At 50.6% G+C, this 23,834-nt stretch overlaps 1 protein-coding gene across 4 annotated transcripts in view; it reads right to left on the reverse strand.

The window, feature by feature from the left end:
- LOC121348268 (exocyst complex component 6B) overlaps positions 1-23,834 on the reverse strand; it is a 228,738-nt gene that overhangs the window by 123,477 nt on the left and 81,427 nt on the right. For all 4 annotated transcript variants that reach the window (XM_041427596.1, XM_041427594.1, XM_041427593.1 and 1 more), the window contains one exon: positions 21,040-21,108. In XM_041427596.1, the coding sequence (XP_041283530.1) occupies positions 21,040-21,108 (69 nt within the window). The remainder of the gene's footprint in view (positions 1-21,039; positions 21,109-23,834) is intronic.

Genomic DNA, 23,834 nt, shown 5'->3' on the forward strand with positions numbered 1-23,834 from the left:
GCCACTTTAATATGGTCACATGTGGCAAGGGGGAGCTGCTCCGAGGGCCCGGTAATGAGGGGCAGCGGGATATTGCACTTCCCATCTGGCTGCTCTGCACAGCAGGGAAAAGGCTCTCCTGGCTTTTTAAGGACAGGCCCCTGCTGCAGTAAAACAAAAACACGCCAAAAATAAGGAAGGAATGGAAGCGTGAGGAGGAGATGCCCTCTAATGTTCGAGCCCGGCAGCGCATACGTGGAAATGGGGGGGAATTGGGACAGCGGGGAAGGGATGGGGGAAAATTCAAGGTTTGGGGTATGCCGGAGTTTTGGGATCGCCCCACACCTGGGATGGGTTCCCCAGACATTGTGGGGTCCTTCCCGTCCCCTCCTGTCCTGTCCTGTCCCTGTCCCTGTCCCCACGGCTCCCGACAAATCTGATTAGGGAGCAGCGTTGGAAGAGGGAAAACAGCCCGAGTAACGAGCCTGGCTTTTGGGAACCCAGCTTTGGAATCCACCGTTAATCCACGCAATGCTTTCCCAAAGGGATTTTGGAGCAGCCAGGTCCTGCCACAGCCTTCCCGGCTCCTAATTAAGCACTAATTGACCCAACCTCTGAGCTGGGATCGGGACAGCAAAGGAGGAGGTTCCATGCCAAAAGAGCATCCCAGGGATGCAAAGGGCTCGGATGGATCCGAGGGAGCTGAGATCCCTTCCGACCCAAACCATTGCAGGATTCCTCCCACTTCAGTCCCTTTTTCGGATGCTCCACTTTTCCCAAAAGCAGGAAACCTCACTTTGCTGAGAAATGGGACATTTTTACAGGCTGTGTGATATGGAGGGGAGAAATCCACTCTCCTCACTTAAATCCAAGGGATTCAGGGAGATGCTGATCCTGGTGTTCCCCAGATCCCCATCCCATGCTTCTTCTGACCTGCTGCTGTAGGGGAGAGACAAAAACAGGATTTCTCCCTTCTTTCCAGGGAATCACCATGAAAGCAACAGCTGGAATGTGGGGACCAGGAGCTGAAAGCCAAATTTTGGACATGCTCAGGGTTTCTCCTCTTTTTGCAGGACAAAGCCAGCAGTGGCAGAAAACTGCCACTGGCAGCATGATGGAAAACCAAGGAATTGAGGATTTGAGGGGAAAAAAGAAAGCCTGGAGGAAATAAAATTGCCAGAAGTGCCTGATGAGGTTGGTGGAAGGGTCAGGGAGCTCCTGTCTCCAAATTCCAGAGCAGACACCCCTGGAGCCAGTTCTGATCCCAGGGTCCAAGCAGGGCTCCAACACCTCCCACTGACCTCCAAGGATGGAATCAAGAGTTGTTCCACTCTTGAAAAGATATATTAACAATAAATAAATAGGGATTTCTATTCCTTGGTACTTCAGGGGAAAATGGAACTGGGAATAGAGTGCCTTTACATTCCTCACTTTGGGATAGAAATCTGTTCCCAAATGCCACCAGAGCTTCCAGCTCATTCCCATTCACCCACCTGGAAAACACAGGGAAAACCAGACATTCCCAGGATGCAACAAGCAGCAAGCCCTGCTCTGCAAACAACTGTTTGAACTTCATTTCACTGAAAATCAGGAGCAGAAAATGGAATTTCTCAAGCAGACAAAGCCAGGAGGCCTCTGAGGCAGAGCAGAGGGTGCCCAGGAGCCGTCAGGAGCCATCCCCTGCCCTGCCCGCAGCAAAAATCCATAAATTCCTGATTGTCCTGGCAGGAACAGCCAGCAGAGCCAGCACCAGCCCAGGTGCTGCTGAAAAATGACCCAGCAATGGCCTGGACAGGGAATTCCAGCTTTTCCAGCATTGTTCTCAGCAGATCCCAGAGCGAGGACACCCTCAGCCGCAGCACAGGCTGCAATAGCCTTGGATGGATTTTGTTCCATGGGTTTATCCAAAGGTTCCTGCGCTGTGTAAACTTCTGGTGTCCACAAGAACTTTGTCAACAACTCAGGGAGAACAGGGGCAGGAGCAGAACAGGCTGGGAGTCCTGGAAAACCACAGGAACGGACCCAGCCGGGCCTGGGCTGATCCCAGCATGGGCTGGTGGCAGCAGGAAGGTGGGAATTGTGTCCCTGTGCCCCTCAGGTGAGAGCCCACCTGCAGAGCTGCCCCAGCCCTGGGGCAAACAGCACGAGGACGTGGAGCTGCTGCAGAGAGCCCAGAGGAGGCCCCGGAGCTGCTGCAGGGCTGGAGCCCCTCTGCTCCGGAGCCAGGCTGGAGAGCTGGGAATGTTCCCTGGAGAAGGGAAGGCTCCAGGCAGAGCTCAGAGCCCCTGGCAGGGCCTGGAGGGGCTCCAGGAGAGCTGCAGAGGGACTGGGGACAAGGCCTGCAGGGACAGCACACAGGGAATGGCTCCCACTGGCAAAAGGCAGATTGGGCTGGGATCTTGGCAAGGAATTCCTGGCTGGGAGGGGGGGGCAGGGGCTGGGCTGCAATTCCCAGAGCAGCTGTGGCTGCCCCTGGATCCCTGGCAGTGCCCAAGGTCACACTGGATCCACCTGGGACAGTGGGAGATGTCCCTGCCCATGGAACTGGATGGGATTTAAGGTCCCTTCCATCCCAAACCATTCCATGGCTCCACGGTGATGAAAACAACACTCATTCCATATCCTCCTTATAAAAATCCCGTTAGTGTGACAGAGCTGGAATCAGTAACTCCCTGAGTTACAGAGGAGTTAAAGCCCCAAAAAGCTGCAAACCAGCCCCAAATCCTGGGCTCCCCACACCCTGGATAACCCCAAAAAATTCCAGCTCAGGTGCTCTGATCTTCAAAGCCAGAGGGAGCCCACGGAAAACTGAAAACTGCAGGACACAGAGGGATCAGCATCTTGGTCCCAACCTGGGCCTCAGCTCTCCCTGTGCCACCAAAAAATGAATTTTGGAGCCAGCAGGGACTTTGTGGGGCCCTGGCAGACACCAAAACGCAGCTGTGGAAGGAATTCCACCCATCCAGAGGCTGATCCCTTCCCAAGCACCGGCAGAGGGGGAGGGTGGGATGGAGAGTGGATGCTCCAAGCTGCAGCCCAGCAGGAATTCCATGGATGAAGACAGAGAGAACATCAGGATCTCCATGCCTGAAACATAGGGATCTCCCATCCACTCCTACTTTCTGTGGAACTTTCAAAGTGACATCACACCTGGCAGACCTGGTTCCAAGAACTTCTCCCTTTTCCCTGGTTCCAAGAACTTCTCCCATTTCCCTTTTTCATGGTTCCAAGAACTTCTCCCTTTTCCCTGGTTCCAAGAACTTCTCCCATTTCCCTTTTCCCTGGTTCCAAGAACTTCTCCCATTTCCCTTTTTTCCAGAGCCCCACAGATTCCAGGGAGCTCTGCAAGGAGAGAAGGGACAACAGTTGTCCCTTCCAAGTTTTTCTCCCTGCTAAGAATTTAACCTCTGGAAAATCCAAGGATGGCAGTGCTGGGAATGGTCGGACTCTATGATCTCAGAAGGTTTTTTTCCAACCTTAGTAATTCCATGATCCCAGAAGAGGCTGGAATTTGATGCTGGTGGGCTCAGGCCAGCAGAGTCTCCTGTTCCAGGGTGTTCCTTATGCCCTGAGGACGAGGAGCATTCCCATCTGCTCCACCAGCAGGGTCCTGCTGTGTCCAGGAGCTGTGCATTTCCTTGGAGAGCTTCTCTCTTTATTCCTTCCCAGAAAATGCTCTTCCTCGGGATGCTGGAGGTCCTGGATCTGCTGTGTCTCCTCACAGTTCTGCTCTCAAAAGATTGGGCCCCTGCATTCCAGAGGCCAAGAGATTCCCAAGGAAAGTGGCACTGATTTCAGAAGAAAAATCCTAAAAAGGCTGAGAGCAGCCTCCTGTACCTGAAGGGGCTCCAGGAGAGCTGCAGAGGGACTGGGGACAGGGACAGAACACAGGGAATGGCTCCCACTGGCAAAGGGCAGATTGGGCTGGGATCTTGGCAAGGAATTCCTGGCTGGGAGGGTGGGCAGGGGCTGGGCTGGAATTCCCAGAGCAGCTGTGGCTGCCCTGGATCCCTGGCAGTGCCCAAGGCCAGGCTGGACACTGGGGCTTGGAGCACCCTGGGACAGTGGGAGGTGTCCCTGCCCATGGAATGGGGATGGGATTTAAGGCCACCCAACCCACTCCATGACTCCAGCACCCTCAAAAACACCTTCACCACACAAGATCCAAGCTGTTCCCAGAGAACATCCCCCCAAGGCATTCCCAGCAGCTCAGATTGAATCCCTAGAGCAGAAACCTCCTGTGTTCTTTCACCCAGCCTTTCCCTCAGTGCAATCCCTCCCGGGGACCCAAATCCTTGGATCTGGAGCTGCAGCCCCTCCTGCAGCTCCGGGGGAGGCCGGGCCTGGCCCAGCCCCGTGCCCGGCACCGCTCCGGAGGATCCCGGCGCTCAACAATGGGGGATCTGTCAGAGCCCGGCCCGCCACCGGCCATCATCTGTTTCCCATAACTCCAGCTGACCTAAACTCCAAGGCTGAACAAGTAGCCTGTGTTTTTCATCTGGAAAACTCCACGGAGCCGTTCCCGCTCCGGCCTCTCCCTCCCCTGCCGGAGCCAGGCTTTGGAGACGTCACAAAGTGATGCGGACAGAGATTTCCTCGTTATCCCCAGCAGCACCCAGCGTTTTCAGGTTGGGATTTGGGTCTCCTGCCATCCCAGGTGCCCTGCAAGGCTGAACACACCTGGATGAGCCTTTCCCCTCCATCTCTCCCTCCCCAAGGAAAATCCCACCCCAGCACTTCCCGGTGTAAAAACGAGCGGAAGCCGGATGCCGACCCCGCGCCTGTTTCATGATAAATTTAAAATCCATTAAAACTTTATCAGGAACGAGCTGCCAGGGAAGCAAACAGATTCAGGACGAGCCCCACAGGGTCTTCCACGCGAGGCCACGGTGAGGGAAAGCCCTGAGGACCCTGGAGGTGGGGAAAGCTCCGTGTGCGGGCTCCGGGAAGGAGGGAAGGGAGCGCTGGGAATCGCTCAGGAGCCTGGCAAGGCAGGATCCAACCCCTGAGTTATCAGCTCTGCTCAGGGCTCCCACCCAAGAGGGGCAAAAAAAAATAACCTCCAATTAGGGGAAAAGCAGGATGAGTCCTTGAGGAGGATGAAGGGCAGGTCCAGAAGGAGAAGGAAGGAAAATGTAAGGAAGAGAACAAAACCTGCAGCAAATCCCTCCCTTTTTCCACAGTGCTGTGGGGTTTAGGCTCCCCGAGAACCAAAAAGATCCCGAAATGGGGAAGTTTCCATGGGATGATGCGAGGTCAAAGCCCTTTGTTTTCCCTCTCCCTGGATCCCTGTCCCAGGCAGGAGGCTCAGCTCGCTCCCACAGCTCCGCCGTGAAATGTTTGGGTTGGAAAAATCACATTTGCATCATTATTATTGTGTTCTCCCCTGGCAGAACAGGGGGGAACGCTCGGGGAGCAGGGAGAAATAAAAACAGGACAAACTCATAAATAAACCTCCTGTTCTGAGCACACCAGCCTGAGCTGCACCCTCTGTACTGGGACAGAAGTCGTGTCCCAGCAGCCCTTCTCCAGCTCGGGCTGTGCCTCTTTTTGAGGCAACAATTCATAAAAACTGGTCCAAATAGAAAATTCCAGATAAAGGGATGCTGTCACACTCTGAGGAGTGGAAAGCACATCCTGGATGTTGGGAGGGGAATGGTCACAGAAGGAGAGGACTCTGGAAGGGACGGGACATCCAGACAGACCCAGAGAGGTGGGACAGTGGGGACCTCAGGAAGGTCAAAAAACTCACTGGCACCGGGGTCAGGGCAATCCCAGCACAAATCCTGGCTGGATGGGGAAGGAAGGGATGGAGAGCAGCCCTGGGAGAGGGATTTGGGATGTTGTGGGTGAGGCTGGAATGGCCCAGGGCAGACCCCCCTGCTCAGCCCGGGGCTGGGGGCAGCAGGAAGGTGGGAATTGTGTCCCTGTGCCCCTCAGGTGAGAGCCCACCTGCAGAGCTGCCCCAGCCCTGGGGCCAACAGCACGAGGACGTGGAGCTGCTGCAGAGAGCCCAGAGGAGGCCCCGGAGCTGCTGCAGGGCTGGAGCCCCTCTGCTCTGGAGCCAGGCTGGAGAGCTGGGAATGTTCCCTGGAGAAGGGAAGTGGGGCAGGAATCGTTCCCTGGGAGGGTGGGGAGGCCCTGGCACAGGGTGCCCAGAGCAGCTGTGGCTGCCCCTGAGTGAGTTCCAACCATTTCCAACAAATTCCAACCAGATCGAATCAATTCCAATGAGTTCCAACCATTTCCATCCAATTCCAGCTGGACCCAGTCAATCCCCCGGTTGTCAGGGTGTCCCAGGGCCCTTTGTGACACGGGGCTGTGCCGTGCCCAGAGCCCTTTGTGACCTGGGGACACTGCCAGGAACGCCCCTCCCTCAGGAGGCTGCACTTCCCAGGATCCCTCAGAGGATCCCCCAACCCCTCTGAGGATCACGGAGATGGCAGAGAAGGCAAATCCCAAATCCCAGCCCAAGAAGGGGCAAACGAACCCCCAGAGAAGGGGCCAGGTGAGGGAGGGGACAGAAGGGGACACAGGGAGGGATGGGGGACTGGGATGGGATGGGCCAAGGACTGCTTCCCACAGCTCCTCCTGCCTGTGGATGGGACTCAGGGAATTACAGGTGTGACATGGGGGAATCACAGGTGGGACACAGGGAACAAACCATGGGTGAGACACAGGGAAAAAACAGAGATGGGGAAAAGGGAATAACAGGTAGGGACATAGGGAATTTCAGGTGGGACATAGAGAGCCACAGGTGGGATATAGGGAACTGCAGGTGGGACACATGGAATCATGAGTGGGAAATGGGCAGCCAGAGCTGGGACACAAGGAAACAGCCACAGGTGGGACACAGGGAGGTAAAGGTGGGATACGGGGAACAAGCAGAGATGGGACACAGGGAAAAAAACACAGTAGGACACAGGGAGCAAGCAGAGATGGGACACAGGGAATGGCAGGTGGGACACAAGGAATGGCAGGTGGGACAAGGGAACAACCAGAGATGACACAGGTACAGGTGGGACACAGGGGACAAAACATAAGTGGGACACAGGGAACTGCAGGTGAAATACAGGGAACAAACCACAGGTGGGACACAGGGAACAACCAGAGATGGGACACAGGGAATGGCAGGTGGGACACAAGGAATGGCAGGTGGGACACTGGCAGGTAAAGGTGAGTCACAGGTACAGGTGGGTTCCATTAAAACCTCAGGGGGTGGGACACAGGGGACAAAGCCCAGGTGGGACAGCTGGGCTGGCAGCTGAAGGTGGCACACAGGGACAGTGGGATGAGGCTGGCAGTGCCACCCAGCCCGGAGAGCCCGTGGGACACTGGGAGCCACCACGGAGCCCTCGGGAGACCCCTGGAGATGGCACTGAACACCTTCCCCAGGCCAGGAGCTGCGACAGCAGCCAGGGCCACCCTCACTCGCCCTCTGTCCCCTGCAGGCGGCCGTGCCAGCCCAGGAGGCCACGGCGCCTGCCCGGCCCGCGCGTGACCCCGGCGCCGGCCACCGTCCCCTGCCCCCTGCGCTGGCAACACCCCTGGCTGCTCCCGGCAGGAGCAGGGCCCCGGCCAGCGGGCACCCCCCGAGTGTCCCCAGCGCCCGGGACAGCCCGGGCACGGCCACGCAGGGCCGGGCAGGGGACCCCGAGGACAGCGCGGAGCCGCCGCGGAGCAGGGTGAGGGTGGCGCGGCTGACCGAGGCCGGGCTCAGGCAGCTGGGGGGGATCTCCAGGTACCAGCGCACCCTGGAGTGGCTGGACAGCATCTTCACGAGCAGAGACGAGGTGGTGGCCGAGCTGCAGGAAGAGCTGGATGGATTCTGGGACTTCCAGGAGCACGGGAACAGTTTGGGTGGGAAAGGCCCCTGAGGTGATGGAGTGCAGCCGGACCGAACCCCAGCACGGCCCCCAGGGCCACGGCCAGCCCCTCCCTGGACACCCCCACCGCTCTGAGGGACCTCCTCGCCACGGACAGGCACCAAAGGGGAAGCTGAGAAGGCAGAGCCGGACCCTGCTCAGGACAGCTGGAACACAGAAATTCCCATGGGAATTCCCAGGAAAAGCCCTTTTCCCTGGAGGATGATCCACCACGGGGGCTGCCCAGAGAAGCTGTGGAGCTCCATCCCAACGGGACAGGGACCTGAGAACCCCCTGTAGCTCCACAGGGAGATGGACAGTGATCTCCAGAGCTTCCCTCTAACCTTCTTCCATGCTGCAGTGAGGATGGGGATGCCTTCCCCATGGAGCTTCTGGATGTGCTCCAGGGACCACGGGATGGCTTGGGCTGGAAAGAACCTTGAAGACCACCCCCTGCCATGAGCAGGGACACCTTCCATTACCCAGAGTTTCTCCAAGCCCTGTCTAACCTGGCTGTGAGCGCTTCCAGGGTGTAGAAACAAAAGTAGGATGAACCTTCCCACCCAACACCTGTGGAAAACACGTCCTGGAGCATCCCAATAAAGAGTTTTTACACAGATCCGCCCTTGTCCTTCGGTTAATACCTGAAACCATGACAAGATGCAACAGGAGCAGCTTTTCAAGCCTCTGGTTTTCCCAACAAGTTCGTATCCTGAAGGATTCCGTGGGGTTTCAATCCCACACCACAACCACAGCCGGGGCAAGACGGAGTCAGGAGAGGGGATTTAAGGGAAGAGCCAAATCCCTGCTCCCCACACAGCCCCCGTGGGCCGCGAGGAGATGATTCAGCCCCCACAAGAAGGTGAAACCCGAAGATCAGAAGTCCCCCAGACCTCCAGCTCCCACCTTCAAACCATAAAAGAGCTGCTTTTCTCCACAGCCAAACCCCGTGGATTCCAAAGGATCCATGGAAAACCCTCTCCGAGGGCAACGCCGCCCCTGGGAACATCCCCAACTTCTGTGTACGGCCATTTCGGAGCTTTCCCACCCCTTTCCACACAACACGACCCCGAAACCCCTTTTTTTTTTGTGGGACTTTTCTCCCGTTCCCGCTGCTCCGGCCGCTCCCGGAATGCGACGGCAGCGTTTGTTCATTGTGCAGAGCCAGCCTGGCTTCCAGGTTTTCCTGAACAAAGGACTGAAACAGGGGGGAATATGCGTCAGAAGCCCGTCCTGGACGTTGTTCACCCTTTTTTTCCTGCATAAATATTTGTAAACACGTGGAGAATTCGTGTCCAACCGGCTTCGGGACCCTTCATAAAACCAGGGATTTATTGCAAACAGGATGGGAATCATTTCCCAGCTCCCGGTGCTTATAGGGCTTTAGGATGAGAAACATAAAGAGCAGGAAAAGAGCGGCTGCAGCTGGGCTCCGAGCCCTGCTGGAGAGGGATGGAACGGGGGCAGTGAGGATTTACAGCTCCAGAGCCCCCCACAAACCCCCTCCCAAAAAATAAAACAAAGCATGGAGTTTCTGAGCTGCACAGGAGAATTCCCTGGGGTTTATTTATGGATGGAGCTTTGGGGACAGGCTGAGCTCCAAGGATCTTCCAGGAGTGCTCAGCCTGGAGAAAAGGAGGCTCAGGGGGGACCTGGTGGCTCTGCACAAGTCCCTGGAAGGAGGGGACAGCCAGGGAGGGTCAGGATCTGCTCCCAGGGAACAACAGGAGAATGGAAACGGCCTCAGGCTGGGCCAGAGGAGGTTTAGGTTGGAAATTTGGGGGAATTCCTCATGGAAAGAAAGGGCTGTGCAGACCTGGCAGGGCTGGAGTCCCCATCCCTGGGGGGATTTCAAAGCCCTGAGGATGTGGCACTTGGGGACATGGGACAGCGCTGGCCCTGGCAGGACTGGGTGACCTCAGAGGGCTTTTCCAACCTCAGCAATTCCATGACTTTATGATCTGAAGCCTCTCCTTGCAATCTCAAAGCTCCAGTCTGACACATCCTCGTTCCCCACCCAGAGGGACAGAACCCTCCCAGCTTTGCTTCCATCCACGTCCTATGCCTGTCATTTTTCCATGATTCCCACAGCCAGACCTCAAAGTTTAGGAATAATCAGGAAAAACTGGAACTGCTCACCGGGGTTGGATTTGGGTCTTTGAATGTCCCCAAGAAGTGGCACAGAGAGAGACTTTGGTTCATTTTTAGGAGCCAAAATAAGCCCTAAATGTGGAATATCAGCATCAGCCCAGCAGGACTGGGACAGCTGGGGAAGGAGAGGAAGGAGAAGGATGAGGAAGCCCATCCAAACCTGGATTCCAGAAGAGAGGGATCCAGGATCCTCTTGGAAACACTCAGAAGAACAGAGGCAAGGGGCAAAATACAAAAGGAGGAATGAAAATCAATGCAATGGGGGGAAAAATTCCACAGAGGGTGGTCAAATGTTGGAGCAGAGAGGCTGGGCAGCCTCCAGCTCTGGAAATCCTCAAAAGTTACATGGAAAAGGCTCAGAGATTCCTGATTTTACTTCAAATTCAGCAGACTTAGACTTGGACCAAGTTTTCCATGAGCTGTCAGAATTGGGTGCCCCTGCCATTGGGATTAGGAGGGATTTAAGGTCCCTTCCAACCCAAACCATTCCATGATGGTTTGAATCCACAACCAGAGGATGAGAAAAGAGTGGGAATTCACCGTTTCCCTTTGTGCTAAACCGAGTTTTACCTTAGAACACCAACGTTCTCCAGGGAAATTCCTTCCAGATCGCTTCACTTCCGCCCCTATCACTTGTTATTTTTGAGATATCTCCCTTCTGGACACCACCACAGAGTCCTCTGGGGCAGCTGAGGCGTTTTCCAAACATTCCTGGGACCCTCCTGAGCCCCAAAGCCCGGAAACAGCAAATCTTGGGAAGAGCCTTCCCACGCCTGCACGATGTGAGGAGAGAGGCTGGAATTCAGGGTGGCTCAGCTGGACCCTGAACAAGGTGAACATTCCCAACAAAATCCCCATGGCCTCGGAGCTCCCTGCATCCAGCAGCTCCAGAGTGGCTAAAATTCCTTCAAAAAGACCTTGGAAATGACTGGGAAAAGGGGAATGTTGCAGTAAAAGCTGAAAAAATGATGGGAGGAATTCCAGAATTTTCAGCCCCCATTGAGCTAAGGCCTTCTGGGACAGAATTCCAGGAGAATGGAGGAGAAGGGGAGTGGGGAGACCAGAACATATTCAAGCAGGAGTTGTGCCAGTGATGTGCTGGCACAGCAGGATTTGGGGATCCTGGGAAAGCAGAATCCCTGACCTTAGCCAGGATTTCATGTGCTTTTCCACGATATTCCTGAACCTAAACATGGATGTCCCTGTATGGATCAGGCACAGCTGGAAAAATAAATAATTAGTGGGGTGGTCAATTCCAGAGAGATGGGATCAAGGAGTTCAGGGAGTCACCCCAAAGGGAGCTGGTGACAAGTGGGGACCACAGCAGGGCCTGTCCTGGGACACGTCCGGCTCCTCTCTGGTGGCAGCGACCTGGAGAAGCCACAGGGCAAGGGCCAGGAGCTCCTCAGTGACTCCAACCCAAGGGAGAAGTCACAGGATCATGGAATGACTGGAAAAGGTTGGAAAAGGTCTCGAAGATCATTGGGTGGAAATCCTCCCCAGCACTGCCAGGGCCACCACTGCCCCACGTCCCCAAGTGCCACAGCCACAGGGCTCTGAAATCCCACCACTAATGGGGACTCCAAAACTCCCTGGGCACTTCCAAGGCCTTTCCAGGAAGGAAATTTCCCAATGCCCACCCTGAGGCTCCCCTGAGGCCGTTCCCTCTGCTCCTGTCCCTGTTCCCTGGAGCAGAGCCCGACCCCCCGGCTGTCCCCTCCTGGCAGGAGCTGTGCAGAGCCACAAGGGCCCCCTGAGCCTCCTGTGCTCCAGGCTCAGCCCCTTCCCAGCTCCTCAGCAATTCTCCAGCCCCTTCCCAGCTCCTCAGCAATTCTCCAGCCCCTTCCCAGCTCCTCAGCAATTCTCCAGCCCCTTCCCAGCTCCTCAGCAATTCTCCAGCCCCTTCCCAGCTCCTCAGCAATTCTCCAGCCCCTTCCCAGCTCCTCAGCAATTCTCCAGCCCCTTCCCAGCTCCTCAGCAATTCTCCAGCCCCTTCCCAGCTCCTCAGCAATTCTCCAGCCCCTTCCCAGCTCCTCAGCAATTCTCCAGCCCCTTCCCAGCTCCTCAGCAATTCTCCAGCCCCTTCCCAGCTCCTCAGCAATTCTCCAGCCCCTTCCCAGCTCCTCAGCAATTCTCCAGCCCCTTCCCAGCTCCTCAGCAATTCTCCAGCCCCTTCCCAGCTCCTCAGCAATTCTCCAGCCCCTTCCCAGCTCCCTCAGGGATTCTCCAGCCCCTTCCAGGGGACAAGGGCAGGGGCAGGACAAGTTCTCAAAGAGGTTCTGGAATCTTGGAGGTTTTCAGCACAAGATGGGATAAAGCCCTGAACAGCCTGGGCTGATCTCAGAGCTGCTTCCATGGAATCATGGAATGGTTTGGGTGGGAAGGGACCTGAGAGCTCATCCACTCCATCCATGGCAGGGACATCTCCCACTGTCCCAGCTGGATCCAATGTCCAGCCTGGCCTTGGGCACTGCCAGGGATCCAGGGGCAGCCACAGCTGCTCTGGCAATTCCAGCCCAGCCCCTGCCCACCCTCCCAGCCAGGAATTCCTTGCCCAGATCCCACCTATCCCTCATTCCAGGAGGTCAGACCAGAACCCCCAGAGATCTCTCCCCAGGGAATGATCCCATGAGCCACCAAACAGATTCCATCCATTTCCCCCAGTCAGGGCAATCAGAGCTGGCCAGTGAGAGCGGGATGGGACTGAGGGGATGAAACCAGCCCTAAATCCAGGACATTCCCAGCCCTGGGAAAGCTCAGAGCTGGCCACTGAGAGCGGGATGGGACTGAGGGGATGAAACCAGCCCTAAATCCAGGACATTCCCAGCCCTGGGAAAGCTGTGCTGCTCCCCCTCCCCTCAGCTGACAAGGAGTCTGCATCCGGGCCATTGCAGGAAAACCTCCCTGGCTCAGAGTGAATTTTTTTTTTTTATTTTTTCCCTCCCTTTCCACGTCTGTTTTCCAAGGGGAATATTTCAAGCCCTGTGATCCTATCGGGCCGGCCCCGAACCAGCAGTGATTTCTGCGCCGCCGCTTTGATCGCAGCCAAGTGCTTTTCTCCCGGGGAAAAAAGGAAAAAAAAAAAAAAAAAAAAAAAAAAAAAAAAAAAAAAAAAAAAAAAAAGGGGGGGGGGGGAAAAAAAAAAAAAAAAAAAAAAAAAAAAGGAGGTCAGGGGGTCAAAGGAGCGCTGTGACAATTCCCAAAGTTCACTCTGCTGCCACCAGGGCCAGGCTCCATTAGCACGTAGGACAGGGTGGTTATCACAGGTCACTGACACCGGCCTGCTCTAATGGCTTTTCCTGTGGCCTTATCAATGCCGTGCACAAAGTGGCTCCCCCCAGCCTTCCCCTATGATCTCAGAGCTCTGTTTACAGCTATCTCCCCGCACCAGGCACCAGCCCAGGCAGCAGACGCTGAGAAATGCCAGGACACGGCCATGGGACAGGCTGCAAAGTGCCTGAGATGGACAAGGAGTCACCAAAGAGGGATATTTTTTTTTTTTTTTCCACGGCACACCCCGCGCCTTTCCAAAAAAAAAAAAAAAAGAAAAGTTTTTATGTTCCCAAGGAAAACTCGACAAGCCCGAGCTCTGAAACAGAAGAACCACAGAGTTTCCATGGTGGGGTTTGTGTTGCGCTGTGGAATAAAAGGAACAAGTGGTGCTACAAAGAGAAAAAAGGTTTGGTTTCATCTGAAAGGCAGGGCTGGGTGGCTCTCATTGTTGGAGTTGTGGTTCCTAAAGAGCCTCCCTGGTGCCTTGAAAGGAGAACTTCAATTGTTCTGCCCCCTCTGCAAAGCACAAATATTTTTGGTGGGGATGCTGAGCCCCCGAGAGGGTGGGGAGGGAGTGGGGTGAGCTGAGCCCCCCTGCCCAACCCCATCCGAAACAGCAGGAAAAGGAGGATTCGGGCAGGCAGCACCAGCAGCATCACACCTGTGAGAGGAATTAAAATGATTTGAGTGCAGGGCTGGCAGGAGAACCAGGATCCACAGGATCCCCCAGTTCCAACAGAATCTGCTCCATGTGGCCATCCCAGGTGGGAATTCCACGGGCTCACCTCGAGCCCAGGGACCCCTGAGCAGCTCCTGCAGCAAAACCTTGTGATTCCAGTGATAATCCCAAAACAAAACCTCGCTTCTCCTCCCAAGGCTGCGCTGGCTGGGCACTAAGAGATACAAAACTTGTCCTTCCCTAAAATTCCCAAGGAGAGCTGTTCCAAAAGGATACAGACTATCCACCCTGACAAGATATCCCTACACAAATTGTTTGCAGTAAAACAGGGGGGTTATTATTAACTGTACTTTTTTTTTTTTTTAACCTTTTTAATGCACTTTGTGCATCAAAGCAGCTCGAGGCTTGGGGGAGAGGCAGCACAGATAAAAATGTCAGTGCTGAGATAGGACAAATTTATAGTAAATCCCTGTCAGCTCCCATTTATCTAAATTATCCAGCTCTGGATTCTCCAGAAATCCTTCAGCAGCTCCAGCTTTTAAGGCTGTTTTTACCTCAGAATCCGCTCCCTTTTTCTTTCTGCCTTGCTGCCTCTGTTTTTGGACACTTGTTCTTTCCCCTAAAATGACCCCTTTGTAGCTGGGATCAAAGAGCTGGGAGTGTCAATCCCAGTGTCTTCAGGAACATGTGAAGAACCTCAAAGTAATTGGGAAGCAATTAGCACCGAGCTAAAAAAACCCACCCCGCCGAGGCAGAGCCTAAATGAGCACTAACAGGCACCAGCCCCGCTCAGGGAAGAGTTTAAGGGACTTAAATCACCCTCAGCTGCCTCCTGACAACTTTTTGGGAGCACCTTCAGTGCAGCCCACTCTCCCTTGAGTTTTTTTGGCTTTTCTTTTTTTAAATTTCATTCCTTTCTGCTTTGGGTTCGCTCTTTGCTTTCTGCCTCGCTGCAGCTTAGGGGAAACATGAAACACAAAACTGCTTTTCATTTTCTGTTGTGTAAAGCGAAGCCATCCCATGTCTTGGCCTGGAAATCCAAGGCACCCAGCAGCTGCCGAGATGCTCCTGCAGATAAACCAGCTGGCCCAGGCCTCACCTCTCCTCCTTTATTTTGGATATTGATCAAAGCAGCCCCAGCGTTACACAGACTTTGGTCAGAGGCAGCATAAAAGATCGACCCATCCATGGTGAAATCGCGTCCTGGGTCTGTTCTTTAGATCACAACATTGCTGTTTTGCACAGCCCCTCTGCCAGGAGGGGATGGAGCTGATGCCACCAGCCCAGGCTGCTGATGGCCTGAGATGGGCCAGGGCTGCTGAGCTCGGCCTGGGCTGGGCTTGGGGCTCAGGGTCAGCTCAAACCAGGCCAGGCCTTGCCCAACTGACTCTAAAATCCCTGGATTTGCTGCCAGTGCCCCTCCTAAACCTTTCACTGCTTTGGGATGGAGGCACCCTGAAGATGTTGGGATGTTTTATCCCAGATTTCAGAAATCCAAGCCCTTCCCATGCTCATCTCTCCCTCAGGCAGCCCCTTCCTCCCCAGGAAAGGAATTGGGATGAACAATCCCATAAAACATCCCAGGAGAGCCTGAAATGGCTGAACAGAACCTGGCCTGGGCTTGGGGCTCAGGGTCAGCTCAAACCAGGCCAGACCTCAGCCAGCTTACCCTGAAATCCCATCTTTGGATTTGCTACCAGTCCCTCTCCTTAAATCATTTGCAGATTCCCAGACTGCTTTGGGATGGAGGCACCCTGAAGAAGTTGGGATGTTTTATCCCAGATCAGCAGAAGTCCAAACTCTCCCGACACCCATCTGTCCCTCAGGCAGCCCCTTCCTCCCCAGGGAAGGAACTGGGATGAACAATCCCATAAAACATCCCAGGAGAGCCAGAAATGGCTGAAGAGAACCTGGGCTGGGTTTTGGGCTCAGGGTCAGCTCAAACCAGGCCAGGCCTTGCCCAAATAACCCCAAAATTCTCATGCCTTAGACTTTCTGCCAGCGCCCTCCTTAAACCATTCCCAGACTGGTTTGGGATGGAGGCACCCTGAAGAAGCTGGGATGTTTTGTTTGATATCTGCAGAAATCCAAACCCTTCCCATGCTCATCTCTCCCTCAGGCAGCCCCTTCCTCCCCAGGGAAGGAGCTGGGATGAACAATCCCATAAAACATCCCAGGAGAGCCTGTCCTGCCCCACAGCCGCCACCACACCAAGGTCCAGCTCTCAATTAACCCCCGCCTGACCTTCCTTCACTTTCTTTCCCCCTGCTCTGCCCTTCCTGCCAAAGTTCAGCGTTTCCTGGAAAAGTCTCCGTGCCTGTTGGATGTTGTCCTTCGCCTTGGTTGCCGAGGGAAGGATTTGCAGGATTTACAGGTGCCTGGCCCCCTCTGGAAGCCCATGACCGCGGGCTGACCCCCCGGTACAATATGTGAACTCCTGCCCTGCTGATAAGGCTGCCAGATAGGAGCAGGAGTTTGCAAATAATCCTTTGGGAATTTATAAGCAGCGCAGCCATAAAACCGAGGTGACTGGAAGGTCGATTTCACTAAAAATAATAAATATCTCAATGTTTATTCAACGTGGGCCTTTTTAACTGCAGGCCAAGCTCTGAGATAACGCCATTGTAAATGACAAATATTGGGAGTTTTGGGGAACTATTACATTATGATCCTTCCGTCTGACACTGCCGGGGCCGTTCCCTCGATGCCGTGCAGGATCTCTGACACTGCTCCACCCGAGCTGGGCCTGGAAAGCCAGGCCAGGATTCAGGCTCAGGTCAGCAAAAGGGCAGCTTGCTGCTCAGGGGCTTTTTAATCCTGCTCCTGGCTCCCTAAAACACCTTCCCTGGAGCTGTGCTCCGATTTCTGCTCGTTGTTCCTGTTTGGAGGGTCTGGGCTGGGGATGAACAGGAGGAATGGGAGCAGGGGCTGGAATGGGAGCAGGGAAAGGAATGGGAGCAGGGACTGGAATGGGAGCAGGGAAAGGAATGGGAGCAGGGACAGGAATGGGAGCAGGGACAGGAATGGGAGCAGGGACAGGAATGGGAGCAGGGACAGGAATGGGAGCAGGGGCTGGAATGGGAGCAGGGGTGGAATGAGAGCAGGGACAGGAAAGGGAGCAGGGAAAGGAATGGGAGCAGGGACAGGAATGGGAGCTGGGACAGGAATGGGAGCTGGGACAGGAATGGGAGCAGGGGCTGGCCCCAGCTCAGGGTGGGGACAGAGCTGCTGGCACTGGACCCCTGCCCAGCTTGCACCTCTCCAAAGAACCCCTGAGGTTGGAAAAATTCTCTGGGATTGAATCCAACCATCCCCAGCGCTGTCCTGTGTCCCCAAGTGTTGCCTCAGGTTTTAATTTTCTATTTTTCACATTCTGTGCTGCTTCCAGATTTAATAAATCCCTGCTTTATTCTGGAACTCTGTCCAGCCTCTGCTCCAGCTCAGCCCTCACAGGGCATCACAAGGGCCACGTCCCTGCAGGATGGGGACTGCTGGAAAACCCTTTCCACAAAGGAATTGTCCCAATACCCGACCTAAACCTCACCTGGCTGTTTCCTCCCATCCCATGTTCCCCCCTGTCCCTTGTAGGGACACCCCCACCCAGGCCCCTGCACCATTCCCACCTCCAGAAGGAGACAATCCCACCCAGGTCCATCCCAGGGATCTGCTGCTTCCCCCGACCCATTTCTGAGGATCAATCCCTATTTCTGATTAGAAAGACAACAAAATCCCCACTGCAGAGACAAACCCATTTCTGTTACGTGAAGCAAAGCAATTCCATTCTTGGCCTTGAAATCCATGGAATGCAACCATTTGGAATGGTCAAAACTGCCCCATCCACCAGCAGAAGCTGCTGACTTCTCAGAACACCTTCGTGGACAATCACACCAGCAAATGCATAATAAATCCTAATTAAATCCATATTAAATCCAAATTAAATCCACAATAAACCCATATTAAACCTGTATCAAATCCATATCACACTCTTGTGTCAAACCAAGGCCTGGCAGCCCCTCCAACAGGATTCCTAACCCATCTCCATGATCCCCATTCCTCCCTGAAGCTTTCCCAAATAAAGTGGCACTTTCAGCCCCCCCCACAGCCTTTCAGCTCCCTCCTAATTCCCAATTAACAAACTCCTGCTCCTCCCAGCTCCGCCTGGAGCGCCGGGATATTCCTCCAAGATAAACACAGCCACACATTTTGGGGAGGGGAGCTTCTCATTCCATGAAAATCTCACGGCAACGTGGCCAAATGACCTAATTATGAACAGATGAGGGGCACAAAAAGATGTTTTATAGGAACGGGGCTTCTGACAGTTCTTTTCCTTCAGCAAACCCGTGTGGATGGCTGGAGACGCCGGGAACTGGGAAACAATTCCCTCTCCAGGCTGGGAAGGGAGGAAAGCTGGCAACACAGAGCTCCTTTCATCTCCTGCCTGGGATTTGGCTGCCCAACCACAGGGTAAGAGCTCCACGACAGCTCCTGGGCTCCAACAGCCCTGGAAAAGGGATGCAGGTTCCCTGGAATGGCAGATGCAGGGCCTGGATGCTCCTGGAAGCTCCTGGAAGGTTGGAGGGTGGGCTCCAAATGTCCCTAAAAAGAGATGAGACTCCAGAAGTTCCTTGGATCAGGAGATTCAAGGCTCAGATGCATCCTTGAAATTCAGAGTTGAGTTGAAGGGTGAGCTCCAAAGGCCCAGGAAAAGGGATGAGACTCCACAAGTTCCTTGGAATGGCAGATTCAGGGCTTGGATGCTGCTGGAAACATCCTTGGAATTCAAAGTTGGATGGTGAACTCCAAATGTCCCTAGAAAGGGATGAGGCTCCACAGCTTCTCTGGATCTGGAAATTCAAGGCTCAGATGCATCCCAAAAATTCAAATTTGGAGGGTGAGCTCCCAAGGCACTGGAAAAGGGATCCAGGTTCCTTGGAATGGCAAAATCAAGGCCTGGATGCTGCTGGAAGCATCCCTGAAACCCAGAGCTGGAGCATGAGTTCCAAAGGTCCCTAAAAAGGGATGAGGCTCCTCAGGTTCTGTGGGTCAGGAGATTCAAGGCTTGGATGCTTCCCGAAATTCAGAGTGGGAGGGTGAGCTCCAAAGGCCCAGGAAAAGGGATGAGACTCCTTGGAATGGCACATTCAAGGCTTGGAAGCATCCCTGAAATTGAAGGTTGGAGAGAGAGCTCCACAGGCCCAGGAAAAGGGAAGAGACTCCACAAATTCCTTGGAATGGGACAGTCAAGGTTTGGAAACATCCCCAAAATTCAAATTAGGAAGGCGAGCTCCCAAGGCCCTGGAAAAGGGATGATATCCATAAGTTCCTTGGAATGGCAGATTCAGGGCTTGGATGCTCCTGGAAGCATCCCTAAAATGGAAAGTTAGAAGGTGAGCTCCAAGTGTCCCTAAAAAGGGATGAGGCTCACAAGTTCTTTGGATCAGGAGATTCAAGGCTCGGATGCATCCCTGAAATTCAGAGTGGAAGGGTGAGCTCCAAAGGCCCAGGAAAAGGGATGAGACTCCACAGGTTCCTTGGATCAGGACATTTAAGGCTTGGATGCTGCTGGAAGCATCCCAAAAATTCCCAATTCAAAGTTGGAGGATGAGCTCCAAAGGTTCATCATCTGCCTTCCTTATAAATTAATATTTGAAAAAAATCCCTGCACTCAGAATTCCCAGGAGCCAGCCTGTGGAAAGAGGAGCTCCCTTGGACAGCTCCAAGGAACCATCTCCAGTCAAAAAACAAACTCCTGGCACAATCTGTGGGATTTTTTCCCTCAGGAATCTCAGAGTGATCCGGGCAAGGGTGGATTTGGGGATGGCAGCAAAGCCAGACAGAGCTGGCAGGGCAGTGAAGGCCTCCAAGGTGCAGAAAATGATCCATTTCTGAGGAATTCCTACCCAAAACTCCTCCTTTTCCATGGAATGGTGAAATTACTGTGGCCAAAGAAGAATTCTTGGAGAAAACAGCATCGGAATCTGACCAATTCCTGCCCAAAACTCTCCCATTTTTCAGGGAATAACAAAATTGCTGCATCCAAAGAGGAATTCTTGGAGGAAACAGCATCAGAATCCAACCAATTCCTCCCCAAAACTCCTCCATTACCAAGGAATAATGAAGTTAACAAATCCAAAGAATTCTTGGAGAAAATGGTATCAGAATCCAAACAATTCCTGCCCAAAGTTCTCCCATTTCAATGGAATAATTAAGTTAATGAATCTAAAGAATTCCTGGAGCAAAGAGCATCAGAATCCAACCAATCCCTGCCCAAAACTCTCCCATTTCAATGGAATAATTAAGTTAATGGATCAAAAAAAGTTCTCAGAGATAATGGTATCAGAGAATCCAATCAATTCCTGCCCAAAACTCTTCCATTTCCATGGAATATTGAAATTACTGCATCCAAAAAAGTATTTTTGGAGAAAACAGCATCAGAACCCAACAAATTCCTATCCAAAATTCTCCCATTCCCATAGAATAATTCATTTTCCTTGGAGCAAACAGCATCAGAATCCAACCAATCCCTGCCCAAAACTCTCCCATTTCAATGGAATAATGAAGTTAATGGATCCAAAGAATTCTTGGAGGAAACAGCACCAGAATACGACCAATTCCAACCCAAAATTCCTCCATTTCCAAGGAATAATAGAATTACCGGATCCAAAGAGAAATTCTTGGAGCAAACAGCATCAGAATCCAACCAATCCCTGCCCAAAATTCTTCCATTCCCACGGAAAAACAAAATTTCTGCATCCAAAGAGGAATTTTTGGAGAAAACAATGTCAGAATCCAACCAATTCCTCGCCAAAACTCCTCCATTTCCAAGGAATAATGGAATTACTGGATCCAAAAAGGAATTCTTGGAGGAAAGCCCAACAACTACGAAATATAAACACACGAAAAATTCCAGATTTGGGACAGCAGGAGAAAATTCCTTTGCATTTCCGTGCCCTGCCTGAAGGAATTCCACGGATTTTCCCCAAATCCATCCATCCCTCGGGGATTTTTATCTCCCTCAGGGATCCAAGGATAAAGGAGGGAGGGGCAGCTCCGTGGAATTCCCCAGAGCAGGAAAATCCCGGATTCACTCACCAGGACGGAGTAGATGTGGAGGCATCGATAGACCGGGGAGAAATCCACCAAATCCTGGGCTCCAGGCACCTAAACCAGGGAGAAAATCCATGAAAAACCTGGGAAACTCACCAAAAATCCATGGATGGGGAAGTAAAACTGCGAGAAATTTAAATACGGATACATGGAACTCTAAAATATCAAAGACAGACATTGAAATACTAAAAAAAAAATCACATTTAGATAAATTTGTCACTCAAAAAAATCACATTTAGGTGAATGAAATTTAAAAAAAAATCAAATTTCTGTAAGTGTCACTCTAAAAAATCCCATCTAGGCAGTGCAAGTCATAAAAATTTCATTTGTAAATAAGTAGAAGTGCAAAAAATTTAAATATGGGTGAGTGGAATTCTAAAATATCAACGAGAGACAAAAAAAAATCACATTTAAATAAGTTTGTCGCTCCAAAAAATCACATTTAGGTGGATGAAACTATAAAAAAATCAAATTCCTGTAAGTTCACTCTAAAAAATCCCATCTAGGCAGTGCAAGTCATAAAAATTTCATTTATAAATAAGCAGAAGTGCAAAAAACTTAAATATGGGTGAGCGGAACTCTAAAATATCACAGAGAGACAAAAAAAAATCACATTTTGGTGGATATAACTATTAAAAAATCAAATTCCTGTAAGTGTCACTCTAAAAAATCCCATCTAGGCAGTGCAAGTCATAAAAATTTCATTTATAAATAAGCAGAAGTGCAAAAAACTTAAATATGGGTGAGCGGAACTCTAAAATATCACAGAGAGACAAAAAAAAATCACATTTTGGTGGATATAACTATTAAAAAATCAAATTCCTGTAAGTGTCACTCTAAAAAATCCCATCTAGGCAGTGCAAGTCATAAAAATTTCATTTATAAATAAGCAGAAGTGCAAAAAACTTAAATATGGGTGAGCGGAACTCTAAAATATCACAGAGAGACAAAAAAAAATCACATTTAAATAAGTTTGTCGCTCCAAAAAAATCACATTTAAATAAGTTTGTCGCTCCAAAAAAATCACATTTTGGTGGATAAAACTATTAAAAAATCAAATTCCTGTAAGTGTCACTCTAAAAAATCCCATCTAGGCAGTGCAAGTCATAAAAATTTCATTTGTAAATAAGTAGAAGTGCAAAAAATTTAAATATGGGTGAGTGGAACTCTAAAATATCAAAGAGAGACAAATAAAATTTTAAAAAATCACATTTAAATAAGTTTGTCGCTCAAAAAAAAATCACATTTAGGTGGATAAAACTATAAAAAAAAATATGAAATTTAAGTAAGTCTCACTCTAAAAAAATCCATCTAGGCAGCACAAGTCATAAAAATTTCATTTATAAATAAGTAGAATGGTGAAAAATTTAAATATGGGTGAGTGGAACTCTAAAATATCACAGAGAGACAAAAAAAATCACATTTAGGTGAACTAAACTACGAAAAAATGAAATTTAAATAAGTGTCACTCTAAAAAAATCCCATCTAGGCAGTGCAAGTCATAAAAATTTCATTTGTAAATAAGTAGAAGTGCAAAAAATTTAAATATGGGTGAGTGGAATTCTAAAATATCACAGAGAGACAAGTGAAATAATTAAAAAAAAACAAATATAAAAGAAAGTCACTCAAAAAAATCACATTTATGGGATTGTAGCTCTAAAAAAATTAAATTTAAATGAGCGTCAGTCCAAAAATTCCCATCCAGGTGAGTGTAGCTCATGAAAATTCCATGGATAAATAAGGATAACTGAAAAAAATTTAAATATGGGCAAGTGAAACACTAAAAAAATTAAATATGGGCAAGTGAAACACTAAAAAAATTTAAATATGTGCAAGTGAAACACTAAAATATCACATGGAGAGAAGTGAAATCTTCTCCAAAATATCAAATATAAATGAAAGTCACTCTAAAAAAATCACATTTGGGTAAATGAAATGAAAAAAATCATAGAAATCATATTTGCTTTATCATAAATTATGTAAAAATATAATTTATCAAAATCTTTTATCAAGAATTATATAAATCAGTGTCACTCCAAAATGCCATTTTTAGGTGAGTGCAGCTCTAAAAAAGTAAAATTAAATAAATCCCACGTTAAAAAAGAATCACATTTAGGAAAATGAAGTGCTAAAAAAATCACATCAAATCAGTGTAACTCCAAAAAAAATCACTTTTAGGTGAGTGAAGATCTAAAAAATTCCAATTTAAATAAATTCCACTCGAAAAAAATCAAATTTAGGTGAATATAACTCTTAAAAATTCAATTATAACTAAATTCCACTCTAAAAAAAAATCACATTTAGGTGAGTTCAACTCTAAAAAATCTCATAAATTAACACCACTCTAATAAATTAAATTTAGATGAATACAACTGTAAAAAAATCACATCTATATCAGAGTAACTCAAAAAAAAATCACTTTTAGGTGAGTGTAGGTCTAAAAAATGCTAATATTAAATAAGTGTCACTGCAAAAAATCACTTTTAGGTGAGTGCAACTCTAAAAAATTCAAATATAAAGAAATTCCACTCTCAAAAATCACATTTAAGCAAGCGAAACTACAAAAAAAATCACATCTATACAAGTGTAACTCAAAAAAAAAATCACTTTTAGGTGAGTTTAGCTCTAAAAAATTCAAACAGAACTAAATTCCACTCTAATAAAATCACTTTTAGGTGAATATAACTCTAAAAAAAATCATATTTAAATAAGTTTATCACTCCAAAATATCATTTGTAGGTGAGAGCAGCTCCAACACCAGTGGCTGCAGGGCAAAGCCA

The sequence above is a fragment of the Onychostruthus taczanowskii genome, unplaced genomic scaffold (assembly GCF_017590055.1).
Source record: "Onychostruthus taczanowskii isolate IOZ18803 unplaced genomic scaffold, ASM1759005v1 scaffold117, whole genome shotgun sequence".
Taxonomy (NCBI): Eukaryota; Metazoa; Chordata; class Aves; order Passeriformes; family Passeridae; genus Onychostruthus; species Onychostruthus taczanowskii.